General features: G+C 42.6%; 1 protein-coding gene across 3 annotated transcripts in view; it reads right to left on the bottom strand.

Moving 5' to 3' along the window:
* Positions 1–787: 787 nt before the first annotated feature.
* tnca (tenascin Ca) overlaps positions 788–26,510 on the bottom strand; it is a 59,038-nt gene continuing 33,315 nt past the window's right edge. Inside the window, exons 11-30 of one of the 3 annotated variants that reach the window (XM_026173187.2) lie at positions 26,156–26,419; positions 25,264–25,662; positions 24,038–24,487; positions 18,370–18,645; positions 16,081–16,353; positions 15,655–15,930; positions 15,277–15,549; positions 12,114–12,422; positions 10,778–11,050; positions 10,398–10,520; positions 8,021–8,164; positions 7,796–7,915; positions 7,566–7,709; positions 6,223–6,353; positions 5,291–5,423; positions 4,747–4,898; positions 4,455–4,551; positions 4,206–4,367; positions 1,722–1,885; positions 788–1,523 (exon numbers count right to left, since the gene is read on the bottom strand). In XM_026173187.2, coding sequence (XP_026028972.2) covers positions 1,413–1,523; positions 1,722–1,885; positions 4,206–4,367; positions 4,455–4,551; positions 4,747–4,898; positions 5,291–5,423; positions 6,223–6,353; positions 7,566–7,709; positions 7,796–7,915; positions 8,021–8,164; positions 10,398–10,520; positions 10,778–11,050; positions 12,114–12,422; positions 15,277–15,549; positions 15,655–15,930; positions 16,081–16,353; positions 18,370–18,645; positions 24,038–24,487; positions 25,264–25,662; positions 26,156–26,419 — 4,274 coding nt within the window. In that variant the 3' untranslated portion in view covers positions 788–1,412. The remainder of the gene's footprint in view (positions 1,524–1,721; positions 1,886–4,205; positions 4,368–4,454; positions 4,552–4,746; positions 4,899–5,290; positions 5,424–6,222; positions 6,354–7,565; positions 7,710–7,795; positions 7,916–8,020; positions 8,165–10,397; positions 10,521–10,777; positions 11,051–12,113; positions 12,423–15,276; positions 15,550–15,654; positions 15,931–16,080; positions 16,354–18,369; positions 18,646–24,037; positions 24,488–25,263; positions 25,663–26,155; positions 26,420–26,510) is intronic. The other 2 variants (XM_080304138.1, XM_026173189.2) reach the window with 2 other exon arrangements.

The raw sequence follows: 26,510 nt of genomic DNA, 5'->3' as shown, positions 1-26,510 counted from the left end.
AAAAAAGATATCTAGCCTTGACAGGAAGTAGAGCATGTGGCTCAATTATCTTTAACTGGATTTTCTCATTAAAGTCAAATCTTTCAACTCCAAAGTCTTTTTTTTTTCTTTTTCTTTTTTTAAGAGGCGATCAAATTTGGATTTGATGACAACTGCAGAAAAGGTATTGACTTTGCAAACCTTGTGTGGCTTGGAGCTGGGGGGGGATCCAAAGGCCTTGAATTGCAAAAGAGAAAAGATAAACCACATTTTAAACTTTGGCATGTTGAACAGATGCAGTCACCGAAAGCAAAACGCCCTTCTGCAAAGATTTAAAAAAGATTTATAATAGCATCAAACTGGTAATAACCTAAAATTAAGATCTTTTAGTAACACATTGAATCAAAGAAAGACCAAACCCCAGTCATGTCTTTAAACCCGCCCCCCCCTTTTTTTTTTATTAACAATGAAACACTTTTTATCAGACCTTCTGAGCTGTGTTTAACAGTAATTGCTACTACACCTGATAAATGAATGTTGCTGTTATTTTCCAAGCTACTCTACCTAAGAATAAATGCAATTTAAGACCTTTAAAATTTGGTGCTTTTTACTGTTTTAAGACCCACGGCCACTGTGAATAATCTTTAACACTTACCATCAGCTGCCTGGTAATATTAGTCCTTCAGCTGCACTTAGCAGCAACACACAGGGCGCCCCTGTGCAGTACTGCACAGAGCAAACACCGCCATCTGCTGGGGTGGACGTGGTTCAGCTGGTCACTAATAAGAAGAGCCACCACACGCTTGTATCAAACTAACATCTTCTTTTATTTGTATTGAAGGTTACAGAGCATCAGGTCTTTTTGTTTTCCTATCAAAATAAGTAAATCAAAATTCAAGCAAGAGTTCAATAGCTTCTTGGGGGATGGGATAAGTGGATTTGTACAGTAAACATATGACAATATTTAAGTTTTTAAGCTTTAAAGTTTTCATGTGATGCATCTAACCTGGTCAGTGTTTCCGTTTGAGATGGATGAGGCGAACACTCTGATGCATGACTTCAGGGGATGTGCCTTTTGACATGTTACTGATTCAGTGAATCGTTTCAGATCCATTTTTAATTTTTTTAATTAATTTACTTAAATTTTTCTACAGGTGTTTGGTCCCAACAACACATATATGTCCGTTCGTGAATCAAACTTAGCATCTACTCTCTTTGGGAATGCAAAAATATACAATCACACACGGGAGAACTACACAAAAAACAACAAAAAACCCCCAGTTAATGATCCTCCAGGGTCTTTCCCCACATTGAAAACTCAGTCACAGCGTGGTGTGACTGCCTGTACGTGTGTTCGAGTGTGTCTTAAAGATGGGGGAGCACAGATGCTGATGCCTGGAGATGAGGTGTGAAGGAGAGAGGGCTTGATGAGTCTATGATCGCTTTTTTCTGCTCTCAAAATTTCTGAAGTTGGCCGGCCTTATCTTCATCTCTGCAAACTGGATCGAGTGTTCGTGGCCCTTCCAGTGGAACCAGTTGATCCCCTGTGGAAAAAACAACAACAACCCCCCCCCCCAAACAATACAAATCATCAGCTTTTCCTAAACTGCACATCCAGCAGTGAGCAGGGAGCAAGTTTCACTGGGAAAAATCTGATTTTCTCATTAGATAATTCAACTGCTTATGGCTCGTGTTATGGTTTACCACTTCATTTTCTGCGATGCGTGTGAAAGCGTTCGTACCTTACTGTGACTTTTGTCGCCATATTTCCCCATGAGGTTGACACGGTGACAGTTTTTATACCAAAAGGCGCCTTTGTAGGACAAGGCGCAGTTGGTCACAGCGATATCGTTATCATTGTCGTAAGTGGAGAAGGGCCGACCCTGGTGGTAGGTCATGGAGTCACCTGGTGGACAAATGAGTATTATTCAGTTAAGGCAGTCTGATGAGCTTAACTGGATTTGTCAAAGTGACTTTTCTTAGAAATAATTTGACATTCTAGGAAATACGTTCAGTTTATTGCCAAGAGTTTAATGAGAACATTCGTCACTGTCGAAATTGCACGATTTAAAATGCAGGATTAAATTATGTCTTTAAGGAAACAGCTGTGAGCTTGATTGTACTTCAAAAGAAAAACCCAAGGTTTTAAGACAGAAAACTTCTTTTGAAAAAAAAAAATTCCCCAAAAAATTCTTTTGAATTATTTGTTGTTGTTTTTTAATAAACTGTGCAGACAAAATGTGATCAAAACGGGAATAGTGTCACATTTTCTAGTATTTCCAGATTATGTCTTTTTTCTTCTTCTCCAGTGCATTCAATACCATTGTACCCACAATCCTGAGGGACAAGCAGGAGTACACAGGTGTCAACCAACACCACGTGGATCCTGGACTACCTGGCAAGGTAGTCCATAGTGCCATCAGTATGTAAGGATCCAGAAGTGTGTGTCTGATAGGGTCTTCTGCAGGCGCCCCTCGGGGAACAGTTCTATTCTATTCTCCTTATACACCACAAGACTTCACCTGCAGCTCTGATCACTGCTTCCTGCAAAATTTCTTGGATGACTCAGCAGTTGTTGGTCTGATAACAGGGAGTACAGAGAAATTACTTTGTTGACGGGTACCAGGAGAACCGCCTACAGATCAGGTACAAACATCCTCGACTTACACCCGTGAACATCCAGGTAATGGATGCTGAGCGCATCGACTTATATAAGTACCTAACACCCTAACTAGACTGGATTAACAATACAAAGGCCATCTGCAGGAAAGGACAGAACAGGCTGTATCTGCTATGGAGACTCGGTTCTTTTGGAGAGCAGGGGCATCTCTTGAGGACCTCCTATGACTCTGTGGTTGCATCGACCCTCACTTATGGTTTGCTCTGCAGGGCAGCAGTATCTGCTCTGGAGACAGGAAGAAAATGAACTGGCTGATCAAGAAGGCCAGCTCTGTTCTGGGATGCTAGCGGAGGTGGTGGGTGACAGCAGAATGATGGCTAAGCTGTCATCCCTGCTAGAGAACACCTCCAACCCCCAGGCAGGTCACCCTGACAGCACCGAGCAGCTCCTTCAGTGACAGGCTGCTGCACCCACGGTGTGCAAAGGAGAAATATCCGAGGTCTTCCTTTCCAGCTGCTGTCAGACTGTACACGTGAAAATGCACCACACACTGTACATATTTCTGAAATGCCAAGTGTATCACTGTATCACATCTACATCTACATATCCATATATATATATGTAAATAATATTTCTTCTGCCTTGTATAGTTTACATTTGTCTTCCGTTGTTGTTTAATCTATTTATTCCTGGTCTCTTCGTTCTGCTGCTCTAGCAATCTGAATTTCCCAACAATGGGACTAATAAAGCCTCTTATCTTATCTGGTTTTATCTTATCTTTCGTGGTGCTTACGTCTGAATCACTGAGTGTCTCAGGATCATAAGATTTTATGTCCCTATATTCACTTTATTAAACTTTAAAGAGGGCGATATAGCTGCTGAGACAGTTGTGTTCAGTGCAGTGCCCTCGTGTCTTGGCTCAGACTCACTGATCCGGATCAGTGGGTGTGATCCAGACCTCTGTGTGTTCATATTTGAATCAAACTATCAGCCAAACTTTTACAAAGAACTTGTGAGCACCAGTGGTGTTTCTCCATTTCACAGCCAAAAGCTACATTCACGAGTGTTAATATATGACGAGAATGGAACATTATTTTGACACAGGAGGAGTTACGAGCAGAAGACGCGCTGCGAACAATAAAACCTTTTATGAAGTTTCCATTTGTTTTGACGAGCCAGCTATTTCACGTGGTTATTAAATCCTTTGAAGGTGATCAAAATGCTCTTTTCAGGGATTTCTCCTGTGTCATCAGAACAGATCGAGCAACCAACAAAAGTGCTAAACAAAAAGAAAAATTTATATTGTGACACTCAGAGTGAGTGTTTTTTTCCAACCTGGATTAGTGTAAACTTTCAAGCAAATACTCTGTAATTAATTGGCTGTGAGTCAAAAAAATATTGACAGTATAAACATAAAATTTGGCTTCATTAAATAAACTAGACAAAAAAAATCTGCTTATTCTGAGAGGTTCAACTGAACTGAGCCTTTATTACACTTACTGGAAGGAAACAAGAGTGAATACCCTTCTCTTGTCTAACGTTAAAGTACAAAGTTAATACTCGTACTCCCCAACATGTCAGGCTATTTCATTAAAGTGATACCAACCTGCTGTTCCACTATATGTTCCTATGTAGATTTTATAGCGTGTCCTTGGCTCTGCAATTGTGAACTTGTCATATTGCGCGTAGGCGTTCTCCCCGTTGTCCCTCAAGTCCACTCGCAGCTCATAATGGCCTGAAGATGTGATTTTATGGAGGTTGGAGAGACCTACAACCCAAGTTTAATATGTGTGAGTCAGGAGGGCAGTGAGTGAGGGAAAGAAAGCAAATACGGCTCCAGAATGAGCGAGCTTACCCAGCCAGAACTCATCGTTCATGTTACCAAAGCCAGCCGTGTAGTTCTTCCAGTTCCTGAAGAATTCCAGCTTTCCATTCTGGCGTCTGAGGAAAACCTGAAGAGTACCGACTCTCATGAGTGTCAAAACAGCTTCACGACAATCATAAGAAGCTAGGCTAAGGCCACTGTGGTGCTGTCTATCATTTGTCATCAGAAAAACAGGTGCCACATAAGCAGAATCATCAGGATTCAGCTTGAATAATGGTGTGAAACGAGCTTTATTTGGATTCCAGAAGGCTGATTTCCTCACCAGCCATCCTCCGCCATCTGTGGTCATGTCACAGTAAACCTGGATGGGCTGGCTCTCCTCTCCTCCAATATAGATGGTATACAGACCAGCGGTCGTCTCTCCGTTCAGTAATATCTGAGCACAGTCCCGTGGGCGTCTGTACAACTGTCCGACTGAAAAGCACATATTAAAAAGGCATCGCGTTAGAGACCCTGAAGGATGCGCTCACTTATTTTTCGTCCCTGTTAAATAAACAAAGCATGAGGCTGTATATAGCATCCTGAGAGAGAACTACGGAACGGGGGAGGGCCAAACAAAGGAGAAAGAAGGTTATTCCATCTGGAGCTCAGACAGAAAGAAAAACAAGCACAGGTGATCTGGCTCCAATATCAGTGCAAATGAAAGGAATGCACATTAGAAGATCTCTTTCTAATGTGCATCTGGACTGTTGCATAACAGCCAAACCCTTCACTTCTGAGAAAGCAGCGACAAGTCCAGTGCTCCCAATTTTCAGCTATACGTACACATTAATTAAGAAGAGGTTTGTGTGTGTTTTAATGCTTACGGGTAGTGAAGACGGTGGCCACGTGGCGACTCCTCTGGGCTCCAGCGGCAGCCTGCAGTCTCACATTGTACTCCGTGGAGCCAGTGAGCTGCGACATGCTGTAAGATGATGCTGTTGGGCTTAGCATCACCTCCTGAATTCATGCAAGACACACACATTATTTACACCAATGGCATTTCTTAACTGATTACTATAGCGGCTCGAAGTGCAGGACACAGAAACATTTCAGAAAACATGACAACACCATGAACATTGGAATGGATTGAACCCAAGAGCATTACGATGGGTTGATGTCATTTCCTTGTTCTATACTATTCCCTCAAACTGAAAGAAAGAAGACGAGATTGCAAGCGTAAGGCAATATTTTAACAAAGAACACTGATAAGCTGGATTTCATAAACTACAGATGGTGAAAAAAAGGAGAAGGAATCCTGCACTGTGTCTGTTTCTGTTTCAGGGCATGCAGCTCTTGGAAATCATCCAGAACTCATCATGATATCATTTCTTATTGTTTGTGTTTTTTTTCTGTTTTCTGAAATGTTGTGCAAAATGCACATTAGGACCTAACAATCTATCAGAGCTCCAGATTTTACTTTTTAAATTTCACAAATAAAGGTTTTCTCAGCAAAGAAGCCTTGCAACAGCGATAAGAAAAAAAACCCTTTTAACAGGAAGACATTGGCAGACTTTGTCTCAGGCAAGGCAAGGAAACAGGACAAAAAAGTCAGTGTGGAGAAGAGTAACTAAATGCAAAATGGAGAGTGAAAAGAGAAATTCTCAGAGCATTATGGGAAGCCCCCTGCAGCCCAGGCCTATTGCAGCATAACTAAATGATCGGAAACTTGCGCTTTCAACGACAGTTAGAAAAACTGGAGAAACACGGCAAAACATATCTGTTGTCAAACGATGAAATGACACGGGCATGTACGTACCCTGATTGTTCCATCAGCAGAGGAGAAGCTGAGCATATATCCAGTGACAGCAGCATGAGGTGGTCTCCACTTCAGAGTGGCGCTGTCAGTTTGAATATTCATAGCTATCAGATCGCGAGGAGGGTCCACATCTGCAAATACAGCATCACATTAATCATTCGGTACAGCTGATGTGGTTAAGAAATCAGCGCATGTTGCTTAAGGTTATATTGACGCTGATATACTACATATAAAAGATAGACAGAGACGTGGGAAAACCAGATGTTTCTATGGCAGGATTTTTTCAATCACAGGCAGATTCACCTCGAAGAATAAGCTACTTTTAATCTTTTTTTTACTCTAATGAGGCCCCTAAATTACAAAAACAAGACTTTAAATTAGCAAATGAGACCATAAACACATCAGGAAACTGTTCATAATATGGCTCAGAAATATGGGTGTAATTAAATTGAAGTTTGCTGTATTTTGTTTGAAATTACAATGTAATTATATATACAAATTCTTAAAGCTAGGTACACCAGAATAATGTGGTAACAAGTCAGTCTTTAACAAGAAACAAAGAAATAATTTTAATTTGTGGAAATTGAAGTAATGTGTAAGTAATGTTAAGAACAGTTACAGAAAATGACATTGAACAAATTATGGTTTCGGGGCTGGAGTCGGCACCAGTAATGGACAGACAGCCAATTGGATCCTCCGGCTCAGTGCTGGTGAAATTGTTTAGGGTCTTCCACTTGACTTTTTTGTTCCATAATCCTCAGGATCATTTAAGAAATTCCAAATAACTGTCCTACTGCGTCCCACCTCAGCAGTGATGGCGCACTGCGAGAGATCCTGGTTATGCAGTTTAACAACCCAACTATGTCCAAAAAAGGAAAGTTTTTTTGTCTTTGCCATGAGAACGTCATCACAGTGTGACTACCTGCCAAAAAATGACAATGAATCCACATTTTTGCACAGATTTGGCCTTTTAAAGGCATGTGGTCCTAAACTTTTGATCAGCTGTAAAGCAGCCTGCTTCAGTTTAAGCGTTGTTGTCAATAAATTGCATGCTCAAAAACATGTTTTGTCTCACTCCCATTTCTTGTTGTTGCATATTGAAGTTCTTCTTGGAACCTTGTTAAGATCCAACCATGCAAAATAGGATTTTCTGCCATTTTTCCAGTGGTCTTAAACTTTTGACCGGGACTGTATAATTAAATTAGAATTTCAAATAAAATACAGTGAAATTCCATTTAATTCCAGGGAATTACATCTTTAGTAACAGGCCATATTATAGAGTGTTCCCCATCTTTTATATTAAGCAATACTTTTATACAATCTGGACATCTTTCTGTGTTTACCTGTGGTGAATTCGGTAACAGCAGAAGCACTCCTCTGAGCTTCTTTCATAGCATGAACTCCCACGGTGTAGTGGGTTGCTGGAACCAAGGAGTTCATCTCAAACTCCACAATGTTCCCAGAAACGTGTTCCACTGTTGGGGACACTATAGGGCAGGAATTAAATTATGCAATCAATACAAAGTCAGTTAAAATGAACAGAAAGCAAGCTCGTTTAAACTCAGAGACACACCAGAATCAGCACTGTAGGTAATGATGTAGCCATCAACAGTGGCGACAGATGGTTGCCACAGCAACAGGGCCGAAGTGTCCGTGACATTGATAACAGTAAGACCACGAGGTCTGTCCAAACCTGCGGGGCACGAGGAAGATCACAGAGAAAACGTGTGGGGTCAGTACATTTTTAACTGACTCCAGTATTGCCGGAGTCAAGGCTGCATAAGAGAAAAAAGCCAACCTGTGGTCACAGTGTCTGTGCTGGGGTCACTTTCCTCCAGACCCTTCAGAGCACTGACGGTTACTTGGTACGTCTTTCCGGGAATCATATTGGGAAGCAAAGCCTCGAACACGCTGCCATCTACAGTCAATGTCATTTGGCTTCCTGTGGGGGAGAGAGAACAAACACATGTACTATTGATTCAAAGACAAGCTTGTCAAGAGGTGTCAGATTTTATCTATTGGTGTATTTCCACTGTACTGAACAAGATGTACTAAAGCTCTTCACATACTTTGTGGTGGGTGGTGATAAATGTTTGAGTACTGGAGATTGAGGCCAAGAGAAGCCTTTGTAAGGCTGAGATAAATGCTTACGTCAACTAAAAAATGACAAACTGATTGCAATCACAGTGCGCCGTATTGCTAATGATAGTGTATTACTTTCATTACTCAAGAGCATGGTCCTATATTTTATGATTTATGATGATGAAGTGAGCTTCCTCAAAACTAGCAGCTAAAAACAAATTTGCTCTTGCTCCAAACTGCATGTCTGTACTCTGTAGATCAGGCGTGCGTAGATTTCCTGTGTTCAGCTTCTCATCCATGCTCATGTACTCACAAATCATCTTTGTGTGCTATGAATCGTGACACAAGAGCTAAATACATGCATACAAAATATTTTTCTTTTTTCTTCGTTTTGTCATTGTTACACTATGTGTTTTATTCTGTTGTTAAGTGTCCTTGGGTGTCTTGAAAGGCGCTCTTAAATAAAATTGATTAATATTATTATTAATAATACCTTGTTTGGTATTTCCTTTCTATCTGTTATTATCTAATAAAAGCAACAATCATTAAAGAGGATTTATTGCATATTTCATTAGTGGACTCCATTGATGGATATTAAATATGGCTAAAGTTTCTAATAATGTGGTCAGTAGATTTGTAAGTAATCCCTGTGAGTCAAAGGCTCAGACTTCAGACTGCACAAAACGCTGTGTGTCTGCTCTTGAGTCTCACTGATTGCATAGCGAGTGGCTCGATTAGCAGGTTGTGACAGTTTAAACAGTAACCTTACCCACCTGCTGAAAGAAAGTTGGCTTAAAGGGAAGGGACCTTCTTTCACAGACTGGGTGAACTGAGGGGCTGCATCAAGTAAATAACTATTATATTGAAATGAATCATGCACAACTACTCTGGCAGAGTGGATAAAAAAATATTGAGCTGGAAATTGGTCTTCTTAAAAAAATATTTTTATAAGATGAAAAATCTCCAAGTAGTGCAGTGCCAATAGTATCAAATGATGTTGACAGTGAGACGTTCCCGGTTAGCCTGAGCAGGTATTTTACCTTGAAAAGGGTTTATATTTCCTTTCTTTCTGAACTTTGATATATAGCTCCCTCTTGTACAGATTTTGCATTGACAATAAACATATTGCACCATTTTTAGAATAGCTCGACAACTATGTGACTCTGTCACTGAACTATGGTAAAAGGTTGACCAGTGATTGAACCAAGGACATGCTGTTAAAGGCCTTAATTTCATCTGGTGAGCCCACTAACCAATCAGCTGTCAGAAAGAAAGGCAGGATGAAGGGCTATAGCAGAAGCACAGGAACTCTGTACAAGCAGCACATGATAGGCATGTGACTTGAGTGCAGGCGTGCAGCTTTGAGCAAGAGCAGAACAAATCTGCATACAGGGAGGGATCATTTCAGTTCTGGGAAGATCACTGAGTAGCTAAAGATGAAAATGAAAGCACACGTTTTCAAACAAAAGAACCATCCTCTTGAATAAAGTAAAAGAATTTTCCTCAAGATATTTACAATGTTTGCAATCTTAGATTAGCATGTTAGAAGTTTTGCTCCTAAGCCCGATGGGGAATGTCACTGACATGGATTTAAAAAATCATGGAAAATTTAAGTTTTCCAGAGACTAGGAGGAGTTGATACATTTTTTCAGATTTATTGAAAAGTGATATCTATAGACTTTTTGATATTTTATACATTTAAATGTATAAAATTCATTGTTTACTGGACCAAATGTTTGCCAGTGTGACGCCATTAGCATGGTAACGCACCAGAAGTACCAACAGAACATCAAAAAGATTTTAATTCACTATTATCTTGAACGGTGCATTAATAAATAAATAAAAAACCTCGACCAAATAAGCATTAATAAATGTCACTGATCTGTACAGAATTAAGAATTCATCACACCTGTGAGTCAATGTGCATTGCACAGCAGTATTTTAACAGAATGCCAGCCATTACTGTAGTTCGAACAGTATGGAAACATCAGTATATCTGATGAACACGGACACAACAAGGAAGCTAAAATTAAAACTGTTTAATTAAATTCAACCTTAAATGTAACTTGTATAAACAATGATTGACCTCTTACCTCCTTCAAATGGCACATAGGTGATGCGGTAGTTATCCACCGGAGAGCGAGGCATGGACCAGTGAACTACGGCTGAAGAGTCAGTCACTTCAGAGAAGTGAAGTCCTCTGGGAGTGCTGAGGCCTAGCAAAAAGCAAATGGATTTGCGCAGAGAGCAAAAAAGCAAAGTAAAAACTGTAAGTATCGTAAGTAAGTATGTGAAAACACAGTTTTTCCCAAAAGGACGTTTTTCGACAGACGTGAAGTTTCAAAGAAACCAGAGGAATAAAGATGATTAGTGGGACACTGGGTTGAGTTCTCTGAAGTCGAATGTCGCACTGAAAACTCAGAAAGTTTGGTAGTTAACATGAGACTGCACACTCTACAGTTTTTCAGTATACCTGTCTGAACAACCCCTGTAATAGGTTGGGAGCGTCGATCCAGTGTGGCACCGTAAAGCTCGATTTCATACTCGGAGCCACCCATAAGTCCGGTTATGACCTTGGTTCGTTCATCGCCACGGACGCTGTGCTCTTGAGGATGGGCTAACCTTTTGCTGTCTCTTATTTTGATCACAAATCGGTCAAACAGATCTTCATTGGCAGTCCACGTCAGACGGAAACTGTCAGCTGTGACGTCTGAGACAAAGAGATGCTCCACTTCTGGCTCAGCCTCTGGTTAAACAGGGAAACATTAACGTTGCAGCGCGTCTGGTGATTTCCCAGCAATATTCATCACGTTCTGAGAAACACCCACAGGGATCAGTTTGGAAGAGGTCAGAAATCGGGCAAGACAGGATTAGGTTCCAGCCTGAGGGCCTTCTTGTCCACCGCCACCAATCTGCCATGCTTAGGCATCCATTAGTGTTAATCAGTAAAAAATACAGCGCATGGACTACAGAGGCATACGCTTGAATGAAAAGACAAGATGCTTTTTGTAGATGTCAGTCAACAGAAGGATTCTTTCGGAAGGATTTCAGCATACACTTGTTGAAATGCGTCCTCAAGGCCAGCCTGGATGCATTCAGTGCATTTAAAAGTAATGGCAGGTGACAAACGAGATTAGAAGCTAAATCAACAGACATTTCATGCTCAGAATATCTGCTGATTTATCCGTGTTTTCCTCCATATGAAAATGTCATTTTCGATTGAGTGGTTCATATCCATCCAGGGAGTTTGAACCTGATCTACAAACCAGCCTCACTAGGGAGTAACATGGTGCAATAATTGGATTTTGTCCATAGATATCTGTCTGACTATCAGCGATTAAAAATGCGAAGGAAAACACATTTTAAAATATGAAGACAAACAAATGTGCTTGCTCATATTTTGGAGGTAAGAAGAAACAGACGGGAGCTCAACACCTCTTCCTCTCGGTGACACAGCTGCATACCAAGGAGATGCTTAAAACCAAGGAAAAGTGAGGTCATACTGGAAAAAAAGGTCATCTGAGTTAGGGTTAGGTAAGAGTACTGAACTGAAGTCTCACCATCAAAACGTGGCACTGAGTTAGATGTATCCGTCCTCAGGCTAATTTTGTTACACAATGTCTTTTGTTGCGTGAAATGAATATCAGTGATTAGTAAATATCACAGAACTGCACCAGGTTGTGATAGTGAAACTGCAGAGCTGAAATGGTTATAATAGTTATACACGTATACACCCATGGTAGCTTCAACAAAGTCAGACACTGGACTTTGTAGTAAGACAGGAGGGCTTACAGTGCACTGAGTTGTACCTGTCACAGCCACTGCAGTCAGAGGCCGAGAGAGAAGCCCTGACTCTGACACCCCTGTCAGTCGGACCTCATAGCCTATGCCGGTAATGAGGCCCCCGATGTCCAGGTGACTTTGGTTTCCTGGCACAGTGAACTCCTGAGCCTTCAGCAGCCAGCCAGAGTCTGTCACCACTATGTGGAAATGGCTGAAGCCACCACTAGAGGGGGTTAGATTATCCTGCGGTAGCTGATGCTTCACCCCCCATGACACACGGAAGCCATAGGGGGTTATGTTGGAAATGGTCAAGTTTTCCACTTTAGGCAAAGGAGCTGAGAGGAATGTGGGTTTAATTGAATGGGAGGAAGGAGTGTGTGTGGGGGGAGGGGGAAGGGCAGGAGGGGGACGAGACTTCATTAGGAGGATAACGTGTGCAATGGTTGCAAAAGCAAATACAGACACAGTTCTTTTACAAGGTAATAGTTATAGGCCAAAACACACTAAGGGCAAATCTAGCATGCATCATAATTTAGTACTTTGTCCTCACACTATCTAAAGTGGCAAACACAGAAGTGCTAAAAAATGCAGTTCCTTGAATGGCCACTTAAGACTGAGTTAGAGCACGAAACAAATGCAATTTTGGTGTCTTTGTGTATTGGTTTTCTTCATGACAATTGCACGTACGTTGCTCACTTTGACTGGCAGATATGCTGACACAGACGGTTGTAGCCAGCAGCCACTTAAGGCCCCAGTAACACAGTCCTAGAGACTTCTACTGGCAACCAATAGTTGCTGAGGAAAAAAAGAAGTATTCCAGTGCTGTTGGAAGTTGAAGCCCAAATTACATGGGTCTTAGAGAAAAATGCAAATTCCCTAACTGGTTTTCAGTTGGTTGTGGGAGGTGTTATTCCCTATTCCTCAATGCTTAATTGAAAGCCCCCAGTAGCCAAAGCTTCCTTAACTTGACCTGACCCAAACTATGAGGTTTTAAGCCTAATAAAAGTAGAGTAAGTGTCTATATACTGAATCCAAACTGAGAGCTGGTTCCATAGTAAAGTCTGATAGCTGAAGGCTCTGGTTCCGATTTTACTTTTGAAAACTGTGGGGACAATTTTGAGAGCAAAATGCTCTGTTAGGGTTAAAATATGTCAGGGCCTGAATATTCATTATTGTTATTTTGCGCATGACGGGAAGGATTTTAAATTCAGCTCTGAACAGACAGCCAACAAAGAGAAGCTATTATGGGAGAAATATCCTCTCTCCTTCTCGTCCTAATGGGTACTCTCACTGCAGTGGTCAACTGAAGGTTTTTGAAGGAGCTTTTAGAGTGACCTGATTATAATGAACTACAAAAGTCCAGCCTGGAAGTAATAAATGCATGAACTAGCTTTATCACTCTGAGACAGGATGATTCAGAATTTAGCAATATTGTGAAAATGAATGTAGGTAGTCCTCTACATTTGTTTAATGTGCATGCTGAAGGTGCCTCACAGTGTTACTGGAGGCCAAGGTAACGTCATCTAACGCAAATATCTGTTTTAGGAATGACTACAATAACCTCATTTTTATCTGAATTTAAAAGTAGGAAATTAGAGGTCATCCATACCTTTAAGTCTGTAGTTTATATTTAGATAAACCTGGGTGTCATCTGCATAGAAATTAAAATGTATGCAGTGTTTCCTAATAATAGGTATGTAAATGTAATTGGTCCCAGCAAAAAATCCTTTGTGAATAACGTCTTTGTGGGAAGAAGACTAGCCATTTAGTTGAATAAATTGGAGTCTATTTGAGAGATACGAGCTAAATCACTGCAGCATTGTAACTTTAATACCTGCACATGTTTTAAAATATTGCTGGACTGAGGTCTGACAGGACAAGCACAGAGATGAGCCCACTGTCAAAGGCCATAAAAAGATCATTCAAAACCTTTAGTAGCTCTGTTTCTGTGCTATGATGCACTCTAAATCCTGAATGAAACTCTTGAAATAAACCATTGTTTTGCAAATGACCAGTTAACTGTTTGTCAGCTACTCTTACAAGAACTATTTTGAGGCCAAACAAAGATCTTCTAAATTAGTAAGATAATATTTCCTCTCTAACATTAACGTGGCGCGTGGGAGGGCTCCACTTTGAGAGAAGCCACTAAAACCTAATAAAAAACTATATGAGGCTGTCATTTTGAACAACTACATGGATGTTAAACTTGCCTGAAATAATTGTTTTATCTGAACTTTTTATAAATCAGATAAAAAGTCAAAGAAATCAACTTCAAATTCTGAGGACAAGCCAGGTGGATGATTATTAACACATAAAAATGGTTTATAACTTCTCCGGTTAGGGTGGAAAAGGTTAAGAGTTGGGTTTCTAAATTCTGTCTAGCTCTTTGGTTGTTTAATAAGTTGGAGTGAAAGATGGTTAAAAGGTGCATGTATCCATTACAAGCTGTTAGCGTATCCTAAACGATTATCCTTCTTTCTCACTATTTGAATGACCATTATTTTCAAAATGGGCGTAAAATATTCAGAATGGCTTGAAGCCCAAGAAGTTTTAAGTAAAAAGGTTTATTGCACTCATACAGGAAGAGGGCATTGTGCCATTTTCCTATTGAGTCTTGAGGCTTTTTGAAACGTGATGGTTTGCCCTCTGGTGGCCATTAAATAGAATGCAGGTTTAAAGCACTTCCATACTGGTTTCCCTAGTCAGGGGTGTTGAACTCCAGGCCACGAGGGCCGGTGTCCTGCAGGTTTTAGATCTCACCCTGGGTCAACACACCTGAATCAAATGAACAGCTCATTACCAGGCCTCTGGAGAACTACAAGACATGTTGAGGAGGTCGTTTGGCATTTAAATCGGCTGTGTTGGATCAAGGACACATCTAAAACCTGCAGGACACGGCCCCTCGAGGCCTGGAGTTCGACACCACATCTGTTTTAAACTGACTATGAATGTTTCAAGCATCAACAAATGCTTGCTGATTATGAGCGTCAGAAAAAAAACCCAAAAGCTGCTTGTGATGCATGTCCGCTTTGCTCTTAAGGTGTTTTGGGATTTTGACCTGCATATTGAATTCATTTAATTATTCTGCTAAGTTAAACTGATAAAAGGAGCTAAATTCCTTTTTAGTTTTGGTGGAAAAAAGTATACTTGAAGTATTAGAATAAAAGATATGAGTAAAATACGTAGTACCTGTGACAGCGTGGGCTAACACTGTGGGGGTGTGACGCCCATGAGAAATACCGTATAGTTCAATATCATAGCCTGTAGCATCCATCAGGTTAGTGACTGTAATGTTACGGACATCACCAGGCAATCTGAACTCCAGTGTCTCAGACTGCTGCTCAGAATCACTGACTCGGATAACAAAGCCATCAAAATGACCTGACACAGTGCTCCAGGACAAGCTGAGGTTATGTGGACTCGCAGATGAAGCAGCTATGGGCCCCAACTGTGGGATGTCCTCTGAATAAAAAAAGAACATGGCTTTTCAGTTATGTCGTCCTGCATACATGTACATAACAATGTAGGCGGCATGTCCAGTGTCAAGAAATGCAAGTCATGTGATACCTGTTGTAGCTACAGCAAATAGGGGTTGTGTGTTCTGGCCATCAACACCAGTGGCATACAGCTTTATGTTGTAGCCCGTGCTCGCTTTGAGCCCCGCCATTACTGTGGAGCGCACATCTCCAGGCAGAGCGCGCCCCATTGCCTGCGAGGGCAAAGCAGACTCTCTGACTTCTACTATAAACTTATCAAAAGCCTTCTCTCTTGTCCGCCAAGACAGAGAGAATCTGTCTGAGGTAATGTTAGAAACAACTAGCTTGGACAAATCAGGCTCTTCAGCTACAGGGGAAAGAAAATATAAAATATATGCATTTATTAAAAAAAAGATAACACATGTATTTGTCACTTTAAAACCCAAGTCAACTTTAGAGTGAAGGTAACAACAATTCTCTTGGAGACTAATGATTTGATACACATAAAACCGATTACCTGTCGATGCAACAATACTGACTGCACTCGTTCTGGATCCCTTGTACGTTCCATAGAGGTAGGCTATGTAATCAGTGCTGGGCCTGAGCCCTGTGACATCATAGGACTTTACATCATGGGATATGTTATACTCCTTTGGCTCCATCAGCCAATCAGAATCAATTATCTCCAGGACAAAACCATCAAACTCTCCTTCAGTGCCATTCCAGAGGATTGAAAAGCTCTCTGACGTTAAGTTCATGATATATATTTTGCCAACCACTGGTTGATTCACTAAAGAAAGAAACCATGATTAGATTGTCACCAAGGCATTTATGCAGAAAATGTTATTATTAAATGACAAGTAAATGATTAGAAATTGATCTTTTTCTAGAAAGGAATACATTTAGCGTTACGGGACGCTCACCACCACCAACAGTAACTGTTGACAGTCTGAGAAGCTGTGATTAAATACATGCATGTATTTTTTTTTGCATTAAACGCAAAGCAAAAATCCTGCACCACAGTTATTTAAACACAATTAGATTCAGGATTTTTTAAACAGAAACACAATCTTCACAATTCTAACTGTGGCTGCCACCGCAATAGGTTTGCAATACACAACCATGAGGCAACTGAAGCACAGACTTTTCAAATTTAATTCAAGGGGAACAAGAATGATGAGGTAAATATTAAAAATCCGCCCGTATCCTGCATTCCAAAAAAAGCTGGACCACTTCTAAAACTGAAAGCGTATGGAGATACCCGATGATTTCAAACATATAGAAACACCGTAAAACACAGTGAAGAGAGTATGTACAGCCATGCATGGTTTCTAAAGCTACCAGGCCAGACGTGTTTATTGCTAATGTGACCGAACACAGAAGCAGCTGGACAATTTCTGAAGTATGCAGAGCTTTATTGTCTCCGGTGATTCAGCCAAATGCAGCAAAGCTGATTGGATAGCATTTTACGGAGAATACTATGAAAGCAATTCAACTCAACATTTAAAAAGCACTGCGCATTAAAATGGCTGTGATTTCTCAGCTGTGGCAATGCAGCATTCTTGTTTCACCTTGTAAATTAAAGTTGAAAGTCTGTGTTTGAATTGTATCCCAGTGTGTCCCTTAATATTGCTTGTAGAGCCGTGTTCAAAATTAAGAGAATTGTGTCACTGTAAAAATTTTGGAAACCAAATATACTCTTTTCTTTACCTTGAATATAAGCAACATGTAAAGCCAAGGAGAGAAACTCAAAAGGCCTTCAAAATTACCTGCAAGTTTGAGTTGTTAATCACTGACTTAAATTTGAAAATGTGATTAAGCAGATTTCATGCACATGTAGCATGGTTTGGGCATGTTAATGCTGATCAATTCAATGCATAACGCGGCATCAAAGCAATTCAAAGCAGATGAGTTAGAGAGCTAGTTAAACTTCATTTACATGTTGCAGGAAATATAGTCCTTACATGCAAGCATGCACTAAAAACAAAATTCAGATGTAAATCGAGGTGATGCTACTGTTAGCTTCGTTTTATGTTATTAGCTTTTTACCTTGATAGTGACAAGAAGATTTAATCATTTGCCACCTAGCAGTCCAAAAGGAAATGACTTGTGTTTACTTTGATGTTCCGTGAAAATAAACTTCATCAGAATCCACAAAACCACCCCAGCGTCATTCACACAAACTGAAAGATGACATGGATACTCACGCATACTGTGAGCGCTTGCACATCGACGGGCAAATGATGGGTCATGGTTAATCAATTATACGCTGAATGAGGGCTGATGAGATGATATGAGATTATCGCACTGTTGCTGTATGACTGGCGGGGGAGGCTGAGAGTTATTGGTTTGCTTTTGCAATCATTGCAGCACATCAGCGCCAGACCGGACCACGATGCAGGGATGGCAGAGGGGGGCTTCATGCACTTTGGGATAAGGGGATCAGTCGGAGGTAAGTCAAGGGGTTTGGGTCAGTGATGAGGCACATGTACGCATCACCCTGCCCTCTCTCAGCTAGACAGAATCAGTGGCTGGAGGGTGAGGAATGGTAAACGGCATGTTGGTTAAGATGAAGCAGTAAAGTGCACTGTGTCCAGGGTGTTGGACATTGAGGCCATAAACAACAATTGCGTTATTATCATGATGTTCTTGTTTCATGCTGCGAGGTGAAGATGCTCCATTGAGAGTGAGACAACAGAGCTATTTATGTGTATGCTTCACAGATGTTGACTTTAGTAGAAATTATTCATGGAAAAGAAGGACAGTTTAGAGGACAAAAGGCTGCAACGCTGCAAGTTGCAGGTACCTGTGGTGGCTTCACTGTACACAGGTTCAAGGAAGGAGCCCTGATACATCCCATACAGGCCAACCATGTAGCTGGTGTTGGGATTCAGCCCAGAGATACCCAGGCTCAAAGCGTCTCCGGACAGAGTGAGGTTCTGGCTCTCTGCAAAATTCTCCAGGTTTGTTACCTCAATCACAAAGCTGTCAAAGTCCCCACTCGTGGGGCTCCAGGACGCAGTGAAGCCATCCCATGTTATGTCAGAGATGGTGAGGTTCACCACCATTGGCGTCAGCATCTCTGGTAGATAGACATATCAGACTGGGGTCAGCTGGACAGGAAGATGGATTATGCATTTCATTTTAAGGCGAAAAAAATAAAGTACATCAGGAGTATGAGGAGCACAGTGGGGGAAAAATCTCAGATTTTGAGATAAAATTGCAAACACTTGAACACATAAAAGTGATGATCACCTCTTTCATTGAATTTTGAGTGTTTTAATCATCCTTGTTACATCTGTGGTGCCATAGCAAATGAATGGGAATACACTCAACCTCCCCCCCCATTGGCTGAATGACCTACTGAACAACCAACTGTAGGGCCCACTCAACTGAATTTCGTGGTGAAAAATGTTTGTGTTAATTTAAAACAGACCGCTCAATTTTGACCAGGAACACTAAAGTAAGGGGGGTGGGGTGCACAAAACTGGAGGGTTAAATTCTCCCCATCTTCTTGTCCCACCAAAGGGCGGAAAATGTGTAATTGGTTCTGTTTGCTTGTCTTTTGTCTGTCTGCCTGTTTGTTAGTTAGCAGTCTTGTCACGGTCCTGGGTCTCCTGACCCAGCGTTTTTAGTTCTTTGTGATTTTTGTATTATTGTACTTGTGTGTGATTTATTCTATGGCTTCTAGTTTTGATCCCTTGCCCTTCATGTCTCTCTGTGTCCCCTCTGTTCTGTGTAATTGTGTGTCTTTGCATGTTTGAGTTTCTTGTTTTCTGTCACTCTGCATTGTGCATTATGTTCTCATGGTTGGTTTTTTGTTACTCTCTCTAGTCTAGTCTCTTGCGTTCCCAGCTGAGTATTTCCCTGTGTATTTTGGTTCTTAGACCTCTGCCTTATGGTTTATGTCTCTGTATTTCTTAGTTGCTGTCTCCACTGTGTCAAGTTCGCGTCTCTGTGTGATACTTCCTGTTTTACTTTGATGGTCCGTGTCTCATGTGAATGCGTCCTGCTTTGCTTGTCTCGTCAGTCCTGATTTCTCCCAGCTGTGCCCTCCTTCTGTGTCTCATTCCCCTCGTTACTTCCCAGTGTATTTAAACCCTGTGTTTCTCTGAGTCAGTGTCGCGTCGTCCCTCATGCTGTGTGGATCGCCCTGTGTGTCTCTCTGTGAGTTTTCCAAGTTCCCAGTTTAGATTAGTTTATGTTTTTTCCCTGCCAACAAATAAAGCTGAGTTTTGAGTTCACCTCCCTGAGTCTGTGAGTCCTGCACTTTGGGTCCAACTCCTGCCTGCCGCACAGCGATTCATGACAGAACGACGCGACCACAAAAAGGATCCAGCGGACTCAATGAGGAGGCGCCGCTTGGCTTTTGATGGGACCCGGTTGGTTCTTGGGGGTCCTCCGTGTAGCCGGTCGTCTTCGTTTGCCACTAACCCGTCTACTCACTTTTCTGTTTCCTCTCCACTGTTGACGCCTGCGACCCGGACCCGAGGAAAGCACCCGAGGCGGCACCGCGAGGAATACTATGAGCCTGCGAGCAACCAGCTCACGCCAGCACAGGCATTTTATAAAATGCTGGGGATTATCATTGTTCCCCCCAGTGCACCCAACATTTCCACACCGCAGCAGGAGCAACTGCAGCCGAGTTTTCCCACATCATCTTCAGCCAGCCCTTCTCCCTCTTCAACAGGGAAGCGGCAGACACCCCGCCAGCATTCACAGCCCCAGCGAGGGCCTGGATTTCTTCCTGTACAGTCGGCTAGGGTGAGTGGTGGAGCTACTCTTTTGGCTCCTGCAGAAATAAAAACTGTTAATTCCGGGCCGGCTTTTTGTGTAAGCGGCACCGGAAATGAAAGAACTGCTTATTTTAAGGACAATTATTCTGGCCCATTGAGCCATTCAAACTGTGTCACTCCTGTTCCTTTCGAGCCTATCCATGAAACTAGGAAGATTGGTGTCTCTGTGCTCAATAACTCCAAGGATCCAAAGACTGTTTTAGACTCAGATGGTTGTGAGCTACAAACTGAAATGAAGGGTCCTGAGGGTTCGGTTAAAAATGAACTGTGTGTTCCCCAGCCCTCAGCTCAGTTAGCCACCCGGCCTAAAGCCCAGTCGCCGCCTCCACCACCACCATCACTACACCCAGCCATTCAGGCTGCTACTCAGTCAGACATTCAACCCATAGCCCTGCCGTTAATACACTCTGTAGCTGAGCCACTAGCTGCCCGACCCGCAGCCACTTCAGCCACTCCTCCACCCGTTACACCTCCACTACAACCGTCACTGCAGTCTCTAGTGCAGTCTCCAGTGTCCCCAGCGCAGTCTCCAGTGTCCCCAGTGCAGCATCCCTTAGCACAGTCATCCACTCAATCATCAACTCCACTGCCTACTCCACTCTCACCACCTCTGTTACAACAGACATCAGTTCAGTCCCCTGTGCCAGTGCAGACGCCCTCAGTTCAGTCTCCCGTGCAGTTATCTACTTCACCACCATCAGTAGCTCAGCTCCCACTCTCATCCGCATCTCCAGTAGCTCAGCTCGCACCTGAACCATTGGCCCAGTCCCCGATAGCAATATGGTCTTCTGTTCGGCTTAACATTCAGCCAGGGGTCCCAAACCTCTCTGGCTCTACATCAGCTCCTGCTGGAAGCTCGGATGAGCTCATCCAGGACTCCGCGGCTCCCACGCCGCCATCTACCTCGTCCGCTGGGGGTTCCAGTGAGCCCGGCCAGCACCTCCTCGTCTCCGCTGAAGGGCCCGAGGGGCCCGTTCAGCCTCCTGTCTCCGCTGGAGGGTCCAAGGGGCCCGTTCAGCCTCCTGTCTCCACTGGAGGGCCCGAGGAGCCCGTTCAGCCACCTGCCACGTCAGCTGGAGGGCCCGAGGAGCCTGTTCAGCCTTCTGCCTCTGCTACGCCTGGTCCGGCCTCCGAGTCTTCGTCCTCGCCTGGTCCGGCCCCTGCATCGCCACCGTCTGGTCCTGCCTCGTCTGGTCCTGTGCCCACCAGGCCATGGCCAGCACGCCTGAGACTGGAGGGCCGCCGCTGCCTTCCGCGCGGTCGGCCCCCTGAACTGCTCCGTTGTCTCCTTCGCCGCCGCCGCTGCCTTCCACGCGGTCGGCCTCCTGAACTGCTCCGTTGTCTCCTTCGCCGCCGCCGTTGCCTTGCGCGCGGTTGGCCTCCTGAACTGCTCCGTTGTCTCCTTCGCCGCCGCCGTTGCCTTGCGCGCGGCCGGCCTCCTGAACTGTTTCCACGTCGCCGCCGTTGCCTTGCGCACGGCCGGCCCCCTGAACTGGTTCCACGTCGCCGCCGTTGCCTTGTGCGCGGTCGGCCTCCTGAACTGCTCCGTTGTCTCCTTCGCCGCCGCCGTTGCCTTGCGCGCGGCCGGCCCCCTGAACTGGTTCCACGTCGCCGCGGTTGCCTTGCGCACGGCCGGCCCCCTGAACTGGTTCCACGTCGCCGCGGTTGCCTTGCGCACGGCCGGCCCCCTGAACTGGTTCCACGTCGCCACGGTTGCCTTGCGCACGGTCGGCCCCCTGAACTGGTTCCACGTCTCCGCCGTTGCCTTGCGCATGGTCGGCCCCCTGAACTGCTCTGTGTTTGGGTTGTTTTCTTGGGCTCCGGTGTTTGCTGTGCTCTTTTGTTTTCTGTTCCGAGCCCTCCGTCCTGGGCCCCCGCCGCCCGCCCTGGGTTGTTTTCTGTTTGGTTTTGTTTTTCTGTGTTTGGGCTGTCTGGAGCCAGCCCTTGGGGGGGGGTACTGTCACAGTCCTGGGTCTCCTGACCCAGCGTTTTTAGTTCTTTGTGATTTTTGTATTATTGTACTTGTGTGTGATTTATTCTATGGCTTCTAGTTTTGATCCCTTGCCCTTCATGTCTCTCTGTGTCCCCTCTGTTCTGTGTAATTGTGTGTCTTTGCATGTTTGAGTTTCTTGTTTTCTGTCACTCTGCATTGTGCATTATGTTCTCATGGTTGGTTTTTTGTTACTCTCTCTAGTCTAGTCTCTTGTGTTCCCAGCTGAGTATTTCCCTGTGTATTTTGGTTCTTAGACCTCTGCCTTATGGTTTATGTCTCTGTATTTCTTAGTTGCTGTCTCCACTGTGTCAAGTTCGCGTCTCTGTGTGATACTTCCTGTTTTACTTTGATGGTCCGTGTCTCATGTGAATGCGTCCTGCTTTGCTTGTCTCGTCAGTCCTGATTTCTCCCAGCTGTGCCCTCCTTCTGTGTCTCATTCCCCTCGTTACTTCCCAGTGTATTTAAACCCTGTGTTTCTCTGAGTCAGTGTCGCGTCGTCCCTCATGCTGTGTGGATCTCCCTGTGTGTCTCTCTGTGAGTTTTCCAAGTTCCCAGTTTAGATTAGTTTGTTTTTTCCCTGCCAGCAAATAAAGCTGAGTTTTGAGTTCACCTCCCTGAGTCTGTGAGTCCTGCACTTTGGGTCCAACTCCTGCCTGCCGCACAGCGATTCATGACAAGTCTAACATCAACAGTTATCAAGATATTATTTTGAAATTTTGTCAAATGGTGGATACCAATAATAGCTTAAGCACATTTTTGGTGAAGGTCAAGGTCATGCCATATATAAAAAAAAAAAAAAAATATCAGTAAAAACTTAATATTATGCTGAATGTTTTTTTTTTTTTAAGGATTGGCTTAAAACTAGTACCTAGATTGGCTAAGCATTTGACCTTGACCTTTACTATTAGCGCCCAAGGACAAAGTTAAAATATTTCAAGAAGCCATATCAAGTAATATATCATATGAACATCACAGGCTGACATCATCATGTTGTAATAAAAACACAAAGCATCAAACTTTTAGTATCGTAAGAGTCCTTTGAGGGACTTGTGAAATAAAATAAAAAAATAAAATAAAATTCCTAAATATTGAACAATATTAAACTCTAATCATTTTAATCACAAAATAATTTTTCAAAAAAGTTTTACACTCTTAATTAAAATGTTTGATATTAAAGTATTGAATGTTGTATATTTGATATATTGCAGTATACTGTATATTTACAATATATTTGACATTAGAGTCAAAATTGAATACTAATATTTAATTTTGAGTTCATTATCAGAATTAAATAACATATTCTTAATATAATTTGAAGTATTCTAACTTTTAACAAATTCTACCAACAACATGTTAGAACTTTCCTTCATTTGACATCACTTTTATATTCGTTTAAGGTCAACTAAAAACAACTTTCAAAATTAGAAGTCTCTTTGTTAAATGCACATTAAATCTCAAAATCTCCGATTTTTTGTGGACCTAATACTTTGTTGTGAGGATTTAAAAGTTCAGCAAAAGACAAGATTAGATCAATGAGGATTATCTTTTACAATAAAACATGAAGTATCTGTGGAAAAAGAAATGATTGAACCATTCTGAAATGTTCAGACATAGGAGATAAAAGATATGATGATGATGATGGATTGAGATGAAGGGCTACAATATGAAATATTTGTTCCATGTACCTGTAGTAGCAAAAACTCTGAGAGGTAAAGATCGCTCCCCTTCCACCAGCCCTTGCAATGTAATATCATAGTGTGTAGCAGGGGACAACCCTTCTATTTCAGCCTTCCTCATATTTCCTGGTACCGTGGTCACACGAGGTTGCGTTGTTGCTGACGGAGCAGTAAGCTCCACCAAAAAGCTATCGAACGCCTCATCGGGCGCGGACCATGCCAGCTTTACACTAGTGGCGGTAACACTGACTGTGAGATCCCCGAGTAGGTCCAAGCCTGAGCTGTCAGGCTCGGCACCGGAGCTTATCCCGCCAGAATCAGAAGTGGAAGTTACTTCATTATTTAGAGTATCGAGGATGTCTGGGTTTTGAACAGCTTCATTATCCGGAACAGACTGTGGGAGCGTTGAGGCATCTTTGATACTCAGCGTAAGCACATCTGGAGATGTGGGCTTGGGTGCTAAGTGAATAAAAGAAGGTTAAAGAATGAATTTCTTATTGGCTCTGCTGGAAACTGTAAAAAGATCGTGAAGAAAAACAATGGGTTAACATAAAAATATAATAATTCTGCACAAAATGCTGTCCTTATTCTACCTGAATCATGGATATATTATGACGGCTAAATCATCAAGCCATTGCTAAGGCATTAATGACACCTGAAGCAGGGTCATTAACTTTCTGAAGACTCTGCATAGTCCACTGGTGTGAAAGTATACAGTTGTCTTCAAATTAAGTTGAAGCCATGCACAGCCACGTTCTTTCGGCTTTTGTAAAACACAACTCAGGAGTCTTAGTCATGAGACATGCAGGCGACCTAGTTTAATTTGCTATTAGAGAATCACTCATCTCTCTAAACGGGGTTAATGATGGGACAAGGCTTTAATTTAAAAGCTCAGGTACAAGAAGAAACTGGGACAACCAGCTCAGTAGAAAACCAGTGTGCTTGATAGCTTTAATAATCCAGGCTAGACACTGATGCCACTGTGGATTTCTTCTTGCATTTGAACTTTGGGAACCAAAGAATCAAACGAGATGGGTTTTTGTAAAAACAGAGACATTTGTTAGGTTCAAATGGACTCATGCCAAAGGTTATGCAGATGATGGTTTCAGTGGAAAAAAAAGTCTTGTGAAATCTGGGAACAAAGAATCCAGCATGCAAGCCATATCAGTCTGGCCTCTAATCAAAAGCTTCCACTGAAGGAAGAAGCTGAAAAACCCTAAAAGAGAGACTTATACCTGTGATTGCAACAGCTTCAAGTAGCGCAGCTCGTTGGCTACCTGTTATTCCATAAAGTTTTATTAGATATTCTGTCGATGCCGTCAGGCCATGGATTCTAGAGCCATGGGCATCTCCAGGAAGTTGAACCTCTCTCATGTCCCACAATCGCTGAGTGTCTTTATATTCTAGTGCAAAACTATCATAGACACCACGAGCCTTTAGTTTCCATGACAGATCAAATCCATCAGACGTGACACTTGAGACAGTCAGCACTCCAGGCTCATCCTCAGGCTCGGTCCCAGAAAACTGGGACTCGGAGGGGTCTAGATACACAAAGCTAATGACATTGTCCTCCAAGCCTGTAGGAGTCGCTAGCTCACGGTCATCTGAGTCAGCTAAATAAAATGTGAAAGAGGCTACAAGGAAAACAAGAAAATCAAGAAAGCATCGTTTAGTAACAGATGAAATAATAGTTTCTTGGTGCTGGTCGGGAGCAGATTTATTTCCAGCCAGCAAATCTCTACTTGTATTTCTAAACATGTACACAAATGATCATTTTCAAGCTTTCAGTCCTGGTTGCCTTGGTTACAAAGCTGCGATTAGCATTATATATGCAAAAAACGCAGCTGTTACTATAAACCAATCTTAATTAATTTTAAAAAAAGAATAGGAGATGGATCTTTTTACAGTGGAGAGCAACAATCTCAGGTTGTCCAATGAACAGTAAGATAAAAGAGAATTAATGATGCTGACACCCCTGAACTCCAACAGCTGAACCTGTCTGTAGATCCTTTTAACTTTAGCTCCTCGAAGAAATCCTGAAGAACGTAACAGAGCCTTTAACTAAAAATGCATGCGTTCTTATTCATTCTATTCATTTAAACTGTGGAAAAATGGTTCCCTACCCACCTGTGGATGTAGACAGGGAGACGGGTGTGCTCCTTTTGTGCCCCCTCTCTGCAGTCAAGGTAAGGGTGTAGCTCATCCCAGGAGTCAGATTGGGCAAATGATAGGTAGTCGTTGCAGCTGGGAACCCCACCTCCCCAACCTGACCGTCTCTGGAGATGTACACCAGTCTGTATCCACTGATTTTGGCCTGAGGTTTCTGCCACTTGACGCTGAGAGACGTCTCTGTGGATTCAATTTCCTCAAAATCTCTGGGAGGATCGAGGTCTGACAGAAAAATGAGGTAGATAAACAGCTCATTAGTGTCATTTCACCACTCAATTTGTATCAACACATCCTATCTGTCTGTGTGTTTATG

This window comes from Astatotilapia calliptera, chromosome 7 (genome assembly GCF_964374335.1).
Source record: "Astatotilapia calliptera chromosome 7, fAstCal68.1, whole genome shotgun sequence".
Classification (NCBI taxonomy): Eukaryota; Metazoa; Chordata; class Actinopteri; order Cichliformes; family Cichlidae; genus Astatotilapia; species Astatotilapia calliptera.
Note: the sequence above shows the minus strand (reverse complement) of the source record. Positions and strands in the feature narration are given on the sequence as shown.